This window comes from Cryptosporidium bovis (assembly GCF_009768925.1).
Source record: "Cryptosporidium bovis isolate 45015 chromosome Unknown contig_4, whole genome shotgun sequence".
NCBI lineage: Eukaryota > Apicomplexa > Conoidasida > Eucoccidiorida > Cryptosporidiidae > Cryptosporidium > Cryptosporidium bovis.
The window spans coordinates 1-12,095 of record NW_027125050.1 but is presented as its reverse complement, the minus strand read 5'-3'; the positions used below and the strand labels follow the sequence as shown (position 1 = coordinate 12,095).

Below are 12,095 nucleotides of genomic sequence, written 5' to 3'. Positions count from 1 at the left end.
CCATCATAGTGGCGTGTTAGGAAAACATTATTAAACTGAATCGTTAGATGTCATCACACCGTACTGGTGTGGTATCACGTATCAATCTTTCGCCTTTTACTAAAGATTGCCGTGCCACTCCAGCTTGGTAGTTGTGCCAATTAAAATTATTTGGGGAGTTTTAATTACTCCGAAACATTCAAACCAATGTATCGCTAACCGTGACACTCTGTTTCGTGTGTCTGTTGTTGTCATTTTGGATGGCCTTTGGTGTGGGTCTGTATGTGCGGTTCTTCGTGTAGGTGTCCTTCTTGTCCGTGTTTGTGTTGTGGTTGCCTGTTATTCTCTGTATGGCCGGTTGTTCTTGGCTGACTGGCGGTGCTTTCGCGGTTCTCCGTGCATGGCCGTGCCGGTTTCGTGCTCGTTGGGTGTTGTGGGTTCTGTTTGCATGTGGGGTGTTCTGTGCAGAATCTCTGTTTTGTTGCATGTGAGTGGCGGGGTGTACTGGGATGATCTGCCTCTGTTGTCTAGGGTTAGAGGCTGGACTCTCTAGTCTGTTTTCGTGTAAGTCGCCGATTATAACAAGAGAGAACAGTCCGCTCCCTGCTCGCTCCACTGGCTCGGTTAACCTTTATAGCCAAACGCATGAGAGAATAACGGGGTGCCATGCACCACGAATCATACACAAACGGCGCGCACATGCAACGGACCAGGCAGCCCGAACAACACAGAAACAGGGCGCGCACCAGACAGCATAGAGAGGGGATGTGACACACTACCAGGGGACACGGACAAAGAGCCTGAGTCGTCAGGAGGCGCTGACAAGAAGCAGTGGATTAGAAAGATACATTGATTTATTGTGTAGCCCTTGTGGGCCCCAGAAATTGCCGTTAATCTACGAGTAGAATAACAGAATAAGGAATTGGTGTAGTTTTCAACTAGCAGTAATCGCACATCCGCTAAGCGTCACTTGTAACGATATCACTCCTTGCGTAGGGCTGATTGTCGTGTGGAAGTGGGTTGTCTTTTAATTACCTTAACACGAGTCTATGATGGCCCTCGGGAAAGTGAGTAACATAAGTGGCGGCAAGTATTTGAGTTTTCAGGTCATCAAGAGAATATAAGTAAGTGTTTTTTAAAGGAGTGAGGATAACTGAAGTGAAAGGAAAGGTAAAAATCAACAAAAATAAGAAAGGATTTAAGAAAGCATGAATATATATTTTCAAAAGCGACTATTTGAGGTGTGGAGCAGTTGCATTAACTAAGACTTGTACAAACAAGGAAATAAGAGATTTGAGGCAATTTATATACATGGTATATGTGGAAGGATGTGTTATATCTAGTTTTGTTTAGAGATATTTTGAGTTCAAAATTGAAAAACAAATGAGGAGTAAGAACACTGACAATGATTTAAGTTTGATAAAATCATTATTGAAAAAAAATAGGGTAAAATTGGGTGAGAACACAAAAAAATGCAACAGTAGTAAGCATGTAGAGAATAAAAGTCGTGAATATTATACATGTATACTATTTTTAAGGTTGGATTATAATGATATATTTGGTAAGAAGATGTCGTTTTGTAATAACATAAATGGCGTTAATATGAGTAATGGCGAATTATATATAAAAAAATCAATAGAATTATTGTTGAGTGTTTATAGGAGTAATTACTATGATGATAAAGTGAATGGGTATAATCCAAAAATATATACACTATTTGACTATGAAAAATATATAGACAACAAGAAATTATTTGGTGACGAAAATATTATTGTAGTGAAGGAGGATAATATAGATATAGGTTTACATGTAAGCTTAACAAGAAACACAATGTTAAACAAAAGAATGTGTATAATAATATTAAAGGAAATAATAAATGAGTTTCAAGGAAAAGTTCAGTTATTACAGGAAAATAATAAGTGTGTTGACTTGGATGTCAATAAGATAGGTTTTTATGACAATAAGAACATGGTAATAAAAACAAATATAAAGCCATTTGGTGTATATTTGGATGTAAACAATATATATATCTACGAAAATTCCAATTTACATACAAGTAGTCATCTTGATGAAAAAATCAGAATTAATGGTGGATTGTATTCAGGAATTAAAATAGATAATAATACAAGGAAAATGTACATAGATCCAATTTTGGGTAGAATAGATGACATATTTATAAAATACGGCTTAAGAGAATACTTTGAATATGATACATGCCATGTAACACTATTTTATATAAAAAAAGAGGATTTGTGTTTAAAGAGTAGTCTTAATAAAGGCTTAAATATTGATAAAGAAATGAATTTGAATAATTTTGATAGTTCTTGCAATATTATATGGATAGACAGAATGATATTCAGAATAGGAATAAATGAGTATACGTTATTATTTAAAAGTTTATAGGTACGAATGATAAATATGTATTTTAACAGTCCTCTAATGTGTAGAGATTGCATATGACACTAAGAGAAGTTCAGAATTTAATTTAATGGTAAAAATATTAATTACACAACAGTGATTAGTGTCGTCAGTGACATCCAATACAAATACTAAAATTATAGGAATATAGAGGAAAATATACTGGTGTTGTCCAGTTGGTTACTTTCTATTTCCAGGCAGTATTTGGAAGGTAATTCTTGTTTTATATACAATCTTCTCGTTTAATTCGTTTACGGTGCAGTAGACATTGAATATTTGTTTATTCATCTGAACAAACTGATTATTATGAGCAAGCAAAGTATTTGTATTGTCATTGTTTTCATAATCAGTCCCATTATTGAAGTCAAATAGATACTCATCACTTTCTTTGTAACTATGGTCAAAATGAATGTGATTGTTGGAGTTAAATTCACTGCTTTCATTATCACTATTATTATCTATATGATGACACCTTCCTCCTGTTTCAATTCCCTTTTCTTTCCTTTTGTTCCTAGTGTTACCTTCAATGTCATCTGTGTAGTATAAGTCTCCTTCGTCCTCTCCGACGGAATTGTTATGATTATTTGTGGAAGAGAACTTTTTAAAAATGGTAGCTTTAGATGACTTGGTGTTGTTACTAATGTTGATATTAGAGATTTTTCTAAGCAATTTAGAAGAATTGTTCACATTAATTGTACTTGAATTGGTATTTATAAAGTTATTATTTCCTTTTGAATTATTGATAACTCTAATGTATTTATTAAGGTCACTAATGGTGTTTCTTTTAATATATTGTCTTTTCTTATTATTGAAGTATAAAGGTATTGTGCCTTTTATTATACCGTTTTTAGTATTAAATGTAAGGCCAGTATACTTGGGTAAATTAGGTTTAATAGACCATACAATATTTACATTTTCAAAAAAGAAAGAGTTATTCTGTTGATTAACTATTCCCTTTGTACAGTAAAATACAGGTTCCAAATGTACGTAATCATTGCAATAAAATGTAATGCATGGTTTAGGATCATTGGGAATGCAAGGAAACATGTTATAAGAGTAATTATAGCTTATTTTAAGTATTGTACCTTTTTCTGTCAGAATAAAATTACCGTTATCAGAATTTGTAGTTAAATCTCCATTACTTGTTGCATTATTGTTCTTAATTACAATTTTATTATTATTTCCATTTAAAGCAGTATTTGAATTAACGTTTCCATACAATAACTCACCAGAAGACAAACCGTTTCCGTTGTTACTATACTCAATTTGGGAAGTTGAGGTATCTATATCACCACCCATAATATCTTCAATTCTCTCCTTCATTCTCTCTTCAATTTCACTGCTGTCTTTAGAAGCACCAGTTTGAAGTCCAACGGCACCAACAATCGCCAAAACAGATTGAACGGCAGTACTTAGTTCATTTCTCATTCCCTCAAATGTTTTAATTGCAATTCCAACAAAGGCACAAAACAAAAGAAGTGCCGTTGAAGTAGCTATAATTATTATACTTTGTCTTTCATAACTAAGTCCCACGTGAACATGAACCAATTTAGGCAAAAACAGACCAAAAAGCACCTCAAAACCATCGAGCAATTCTTGCAAATCAAGAGATTTATCTTGATTTAAATCCATTAAATCAAACATCCTTTTTACATCTCTCACCGGTAACTGTATTCTCATATTATTCAATAATTCACATAATAAATCAAATGAGAGTCCTTCTTTATTTAGGGCTGCTAATATCGAGACTATATCACCAGGTCTAATCAATCCATATTTGTTGCTATATTCCAAGCATCTAGAAGTTGCCTCCATTATTGATAAATCAGATTTTTCTAAGTGCAATCCTATATTCAACAAAACCTTTATTGCTTCCGGCCACAAACCAGTCATTAGTTTTTTTGGCACCAAACGTTTAACTGTAGTTATGCTTACAATCACACCTTCCATCGGATCCATTCCTGTTTGGTCCATAAGTATTCTCAAATAGAATGATTCCTTTTCAGTTGCATTTTCTATTCCAAGATTTCCACCACATCCACAATTACTATTGCTACGACTGAATTCGCCATTCACATTCCCATAATTTGATTCATAAGCGTTATTGTCCTCGTAACTACCAGAATCAAGATTGGATGTTATCGTAACTTTTCTTTTAAATCTTTCTCCAAAACTTTTCTTCTTGGTCAATTTAACGTCCTTAAAATCTATATTGTTATTAATATCGCTATTAATGTTATTTCTTACAGTATCAGTGTTTCTAAAGCTGATATTTTTATATGGTGATATAAAATTCGTTACATCTAAAGGATCCTTAGGCAAACTTTCCCATATTGATTTAACACCTTTATCAGGTATAGTTATTTTTGCGAGAACTAAAAATCTTCTTAACATCTCATAGGTGAAATAACCATTGTAGTACTCAACATCTTGAGCATCTAAATCCTTGTATTGTTGATAACTCAAATCAAACATTGAAGATTTGTGCGATGAATTCAATTTCAAACCACTTGCACTATTGTTATCATTGTTATTACCACAGTTAATAGTACTATTGTTACTGTTATTATTGCCACTAATACCTACACTACTAATCCCGATTCCATCATTTACCACATTATTGTCATTATGTGTATTATTTCCACTACTTGCTCCTGCGTTATCATTGCACTTGTACTTTGGTTTTAAATATAACATTGTTATAAAATCCCTTGCTAATCTAGCATTTATAAATAGTTGAATACTATCCAAATTTATATTTAAACAAAGTAATAACCACAATATATAGCTCTGCAACCTATGACTGGAAAAACCTAATGTTGTTAAAGCCACATCAAATATATCAAATGATATGTTAAAATTAGATAACCAGTTGTCATCTTCCATTGTCATTTTTTCAAAGTACTTGCTATTTTCCATTGAATCAAAACTTCCACCCTTATTTTTGATGTTATTTGCAGTATCTTTACTAGTGTTACCATTACTGTTATCATTACTATCAATATTGTCAGTACCACAACTTCCAATATTATCCTCGTTTATATAAAGCTTTCTGTGTTGTGTTATATAGTCATGCAGCTGTGATCTTCCAATGAATCCACACCTAAGTATTGCGATACTTCTAAAGTCCTTCACTATATCATCAGGTATCCCTTTAACGTTACTTAAAAGTGTCCAATCCAACAATTCGCCATAATTACATGTTTTTTCTGCTATCAACATTTTATTTGAAGCATTGTAATTCACATTGTTATTGTTATTTAAATTATTATTAATATTACCACCAATTACTGTATTTCCAATACCTCCATTCATAGTAACATTAAGACCATTGTCCCCACTAAATAATAAGTTTTCAAGTACATATTTATCGTCCTTGTTTACTTCGATTCCTTCAAATCTTGATCTCGATCTATAATTTTGAGAAAAAAGATCATTTATATTTACTTTGTGATTCACATTAACAACATTAAAGTTACCAAATCCTAATTCATTTAATCTATCCATAGGGTTGCCAGTACATAACAAAAACATATTGTTGCTTATTAAACCCAAAAAATTCATAGATACAAGCAAACCAGGAAAATTTAAACATTTGTCTGTCAAAGTTTGTATTGCTAGATCCGATAACTCAACAGGCAAAAAACCGCTTCCATTACTTAGTTTAGTAAATATATTCTTCACATGCTCCAAATTTCTTTCTTCAATATAATTTAAATTAGTTATACTCGCAGAATTGTCATATACTACACTTGGTAGTCTATCTGTAGACAAATTTATTCCACATAGTCTAATTAAGAATATAAAAGAATCCATCCATAAATATCTAGACACTATTATTTGTATTATCTGTTCCAAAGTTGTTTCAGTAAATTCATTATTTGTTATAGTACTACCATGTGCTTCCTCAATATATCTAGAGTCTATTAAACTGCTTTGTAATAAATCAATATCGCTATTATTATGTCTTTTTCTCGCTTTATTTCCATCGTTATTATTTCCACCATCATTAGCATTAGTATTATTTTCGCCAAGTAACATTCCAATACTTCCACCTCCACTGCTTGTACCTGTAATTGAATTCACTCTTCTTAAAACTATCTGTATTGACTCCAAAATTAATTTCATTCCTTGATGATTTTTGGGCAATATCAAAACTTCTTCTGTAATAAAAGTGTGATGCTTTTTCCATGGTATATCAACTGTTAACATCTCAACATCGTTATCCTTTAGTAAACTTAAAGCATAAAGCGCTTTTGTAATTAATGATACTTGGAATTGTATGGATGCATTTCCTTGAGACAACGATATGATTTCAAGTGTATCTTTTACATTTCTTTGATTCTCAACTCTATACTCCTTTAATGCATCCATAACCTGTGCTGCTGTTTTTGGTGGTGCTGATGCAAAGTATTCGTGTATAGAAACCGATAGTTCATTTAAAGATGGACCATAAAATATATTGACTATCCTTGCTGCTTTGCTCCTAACTAATTTTGGATATATTGTGTCCAAAAAATGATTAGCTCCATTCTTAACCCTATTGTTGTTAAATAACTTTCCTAATATGTGGTTAAACAATAACCAAATATCTTGTCTTATTTCATTGTGTAATATTCTCATTAATTGTAGAAACTTTACTGTATCTTCTTCTGTTTCGCCTAAACCATCATCATAACCAATATTACTATTATTATTATTACTGTTTGTTATAACATTGCCATTACTATCGCTATTAATATTATTCTCCATATTCGGAAAGCTACCACCTCTATTTATACTTTGTTTTCGTTGGTATTTATTTCCAGATGTCAATACATTATTTAAATTGCAACTACCCATACTCATATTTAAATTGTTACTATCATTAAAAGTGCCTCTAGTATTGCCTGCACCATTCCAATTCACAAATGAGGTAGAGGAAAATGAAGATAATAGCTGAGAGGATGCTTGATAAGAATTTTTGTTTCCCAATGAAAGTATAGATGCTCTTTTTTCATTGTTATTTCCCTTATTACCATTCTTAAAATCTCCATCAATTTCTTTTCTCCAGTTTGAAAAACTTTTATCCCTTAAACACAAAGAAACATTTCCTGAAGTTAATACGTTATTTACACCAAATATAGGAATCAATAGTGCTATTTGAGCATCAAATACCTTGTATGCCAAAGAATGTATATCTTTTAACGCTGTCTCTATATCGGGAGTTTTTAAGTTTCTAGTTGCAAATGTAAATATATATTTCAGTTTTTGAACATTTATTTCCCTAAGTAATTGAAACTTATTGTACTTCTTTCTACCTCTAGCTTTTCCTTTGTTACCATTGCTAACTATGTCATAATTCACTTTTATCTTGTTTAAAGATACTAACTTTAAATTATTCAAATCAGTTGTAATTACCTTTATTTCAGTTGTTTTATTATTGCATCGGCTCTCTCTTTTATACATAATATTATTATTATCATTTGACAATAAATCGGTCCACAAATAACCCTTTTGGTCCAATAAGGATACAAAACTATTGTTTTCCTCAAGATTGTTACCAACACTATTTCCTAAACCATTATTTGATGAACTTACCCAGTTGTATTCGCTTCCACTTAGTTTAAATATGTTATCTTCAAACTCATCGTCGTACTCCTCCTCGTCAATATAGTTTTCAACAAATATTAATTTGTTGTTGCTATTCTTATTTTTAATCCCACAGTTTTCATTATTATCTCCCTCTTGCTCTTTTTTCTGGTCAAACTCAACCCCAAATCCAAATTCAGATCCAGATCTATCCCTTTCTCCCACTAAACTATTATTAACATTTTTAATATCCATATTCTCGTAACAAGAATAATTAAAAACTGGTATTATCTTCTCATAGTCTATATTAACATTTTTAGGATTGAATGAATAAATAGTATATATATCATCAATTACAAAACCGTATCTGTCATCCACATTTAAATTAAAAATAGAATTAATGTATTCAACAATGTCTGTGTATTTTGTATTATCACCATTTACAAAGTATTTTTCGTTGTAATTCAAGTTAATTATCCATTGTAGTGTTTCTTTTTTGTTTAAATAACCGTCTTGATCTACATCAAAAAAATCAAATATTAACTTGATTTTTGCCTCTTCTGAAAGTATATTACTCGTTGGAAATATTGGAATCTTAACTAGTGCAAATTTATACCAATTATTATCTTTATCTGTAAAATCTTTCAATTTGTATCCATATTTTGAACCGTATTTTATCCCATCTTTTAACAACACTATGTCCAAGTCACTTAACAAACCGTTTATTTTACTATTGTTTAACAAAACGTCTTTTTTAGTTGCCAATTTCATTCCGTAATATATACTTATCGTCTCATTTATACCAACTATATCTCCATTTTTACATAATTTAAATAAACGTTTTGTGTTTATAGGACTTATTTTCATGTACTCCCATTTTAAACAGTACATATCACAATAGTCGTTCAGTATTGAAAATGAACTGGATTTTACACCATACATTCTAGACATCTTAGTGCTATGTTTTAGCTCCATAACGTCCATATAATCTTGTATCATATACCTTTTATTCGTACTATTGTTTAAATTATGTGCATATTTGTGCTCATCTAATATATTTTTAGACCAAGCATACCTATTATTCAATATCTCATACTGAAGTTTTTCAGATATCTTAGATCTCAAATCATTTGGATCAGAAAATGAAGGGCAATAATTTGAATTAGTTGTATTGTTAACTACGCTGTTATTCATAATATTGTAATTTTGATTTGTTGCTTCAAACCAATGACCCAGTGCTATTGATATCAAAGATTGCAAATTTTCTGCTATGAACTTGTCAACTATTCCTCTTGAAGATGTGAAGTTGTTCCACAAACTAACTATTACAAATCCAAGCGCAAGTAACATAACCACATACGGCAATATATTATCCGAATTAATTAAAGATCCAAGTAAAAACCATAAAAAGAACATTGATATCGCCAATAACGTTAAAAACGTTGAAAATAAAGTTATGAACATACCTATATCCTCAAAAAATATCAATATTCTTATCCAATAATAGTAAAATCTATTCATTCTACCATTATTTCCATTCACATTGTTATTAATCACTGAAGCCTTTGCTGAATATGATGTATTTGAAGATATAAAAGTTATATTTATAATCAACAAATGTAACAAAGATATTAATATTAAATATGGAACGGGGAATGAGATTGACATGAAAAAACTCCATCTTGGATTAAATACTATGTCAGATAGATAATTTTCACTTATGTATGTATGAGGTCTTGATATCGTTTGTGTTGATAGATAATTATATAATAAAGTCAATATTATACACGTTATTGGAAATATAGACAACAATGTTAACTGAAATACATAAATAATTGCCTTGAAAACTACTGGGAATGTTGAAAACTGTAATTTATACCATATTTCACGTATTATCTCTTGTCTTTGTTTTATTTTTGCTATATAAAGCGGAACAAGTATTCCACCATATCCTATATTGTAACCATAAAACATGCAGTCATCATCATTTCTTGTTTTCATTCTTTTATAATCCACTGCACTACTGCTACTTATTCTTCTGCGGTCATGTCCAACACCATTTAAATTAGTTAATTCTGTATATTTGCAACTACTCTCTCTCATCGAACCAAGTGAAGCGTCGTTATTATCTTCTTTTAATTCTTCTCTTGAAAATTTCCCACTAGATTCAAGTTCAAACGATTTTGACATACTTTCTATATTATCATCACCACTTTTATATTCATCCAAATCGTCATTATTATCTCCTCTACCAAGTGCTATATATCCCTTCTTTAAAGCTCTACCACCAGTGCTGAACAGCTTGCTTGGAGATTTTTTAAGTTGAGCTAATTTTAATGACATCAATGCATTTGACCAACGCCTTTTTGATTTATTTATAGTTTTCATTTCTTTACTCATTTTGTTCGCGAATCTATTATTATCATTATTCCTACCTATTTCAGTTTTATCATTGATATTAGCAATATATCTATACTTTCCGTCATTATCAATATCATTCAAACTACCATTTCTCGCATTTTTGTGACCTTTCAAACTTACAAAGTTTAATATTATTCTCCAAGCATTCAGCTTTCCAGATCTCCACGTTGGTCTTCTTCTATAAACAGTAGAATAGTTCGAATGCACTAATAATCCAGAAGATATGTTTATAGTCTTCTTATAACCTCCACCAAAATCATCCTCCTGCAGGTAAAAGTCATTGTTACTTGCAGTTTTGTACCTGTCAAAAATCGAAAATCTTCTTTTAAATCTGTTAAGCATTTTCGTTATTGATAAGTTTCGCATATACAATATCAACAAATCTATTTTCAACAGTGTCATGATCTTTATAGTCAAAGGTAAAAATATACTTGTATCTAGTATTATGCCATTTTTTAACAAGAACCTATCTGGAGAAGATAACCACCAGTATGTTGAGTAATTCAAGGTACAATTTTCTATTATATCTATGTATTTTCTTTGAGATTTCAAAAACATATAGCTCTCCATATCCGTATCACTTTTGTCATTACTCTTATTTATATCACAATTATTACCTATTTTAACTGCCAGGGCTTTTGAACTTATCGTGTATTGCCCAGGACAGTATGTACCTCCGTAGTTTACCTCTGAAGGAATAGATTTTCTTATATTCTCACATATTCTTAAATTGTTTTTTGATACATGAAAACCATATTTTGATAAATCATTATATGTAACAACCTCCATTTCTAGTCCAAATGTTCTGCAAAATGTCGCATATAAAAACTCAAACTCACTAATTGTTGTTAATCTTATAACCTTAAATGAATTAGAAACTGCTACTATCACCTGTTTGCTCAAAGTATCTACACCACAACCTTTTTTGTTTCCACTAATGCTTCCGCCCATATTCTTTGTGTCTGCTCTATGAAAATTACTTTCACCATTATTGTTGCTATTGTATTTTAAAGATTTAGATGCCATCATTTTCCCCCTTATTTTTATATTCGAAGGTATTTCATCAATACTAACAGACATAACCAAATAAACATCTCTAGAGGAGGATCTTTGAGATATAAATGGTATGTCTACAGACCATGCATATGTTCCATTATTTGGAACTGTTTTTTCACTATGAAGTGACGTTAAAAAGGTATCTGTGCAGTGGTCAAACAAATGAAGATATATTTTCTTTGGAACGTAATTTATGTTATTATTACTATCTTTTGCATTCATTTTCCATTCCCAATTTATTTGTGTATCGCTTCCATTTATAACTATTTTCCCTGGAGTATCATTAACAAATTTCGGTTTTATAACGTTATTTTCAGTTTCTTTATCTTCTTTTTTCAGATCCTTTGTATCTGTATTTACTACTCTACTCATTTCAACATTTTTACCCTCGTTTTCTTTACACTCTAGAGTACTTATTTTATTAAAATCTATAATTATGTCATTAGATAAATCGTGCCTCAAATACTGGACCCAAAAAGATCTATCCAATGACATAGACAACTCTCCCCATTGTCCACCTTCAACATAATACAAATTTATAGATACATTTACAAATTTATTTATTGAAATTGTGTTACTCGATATTGTATCATGAACCTGTATTACATCCGTATCTAATGTTCTTCTATTATAATTAATACCCAAACAGC

The 12,095-nt window shown here is 31.0% G+C and overlaps 2 protein-coding genes across 2 annotated transcripts; one reads left to right on the top strand and one right to left on the bottom strand.

Annotated features, from left to right (window-relative positions):
• Positions 1–1,362: 1,362 nt before the first annotated feature.
• Positions 1,363–2,382, top strand: FG379_002702 (uncharacterized protein; the record flags this gene model as incomplete). Its single annotated transcript, XM_067328392.1, has 1 exon — positions 1,363–2,382. One exon carries the CDS (start codon positions 1,363–1,365, stop codon positions 2,380–2,382), a length of 1,020 nt encoding a protein of 339 aa, XP_067181890.1.
• Positions 2,383–2,577: 195 nt separating this feature from the next.
• On the bottom strand, positions 2,578–12,042 carry FG379_002591 (uncharacterized protein; the record flags this gene model as incomplete). Its single annotated transcript, XM_067328281.1, has 1 exon — positions 2,578–12,042. A coding segment is annotated over one exon (9,465 nt), but the record flags the coding sequence as incomplete, so codon positions are not given.
• Positions 12,043–12,095: the final 53 nt, after the last annotated feature.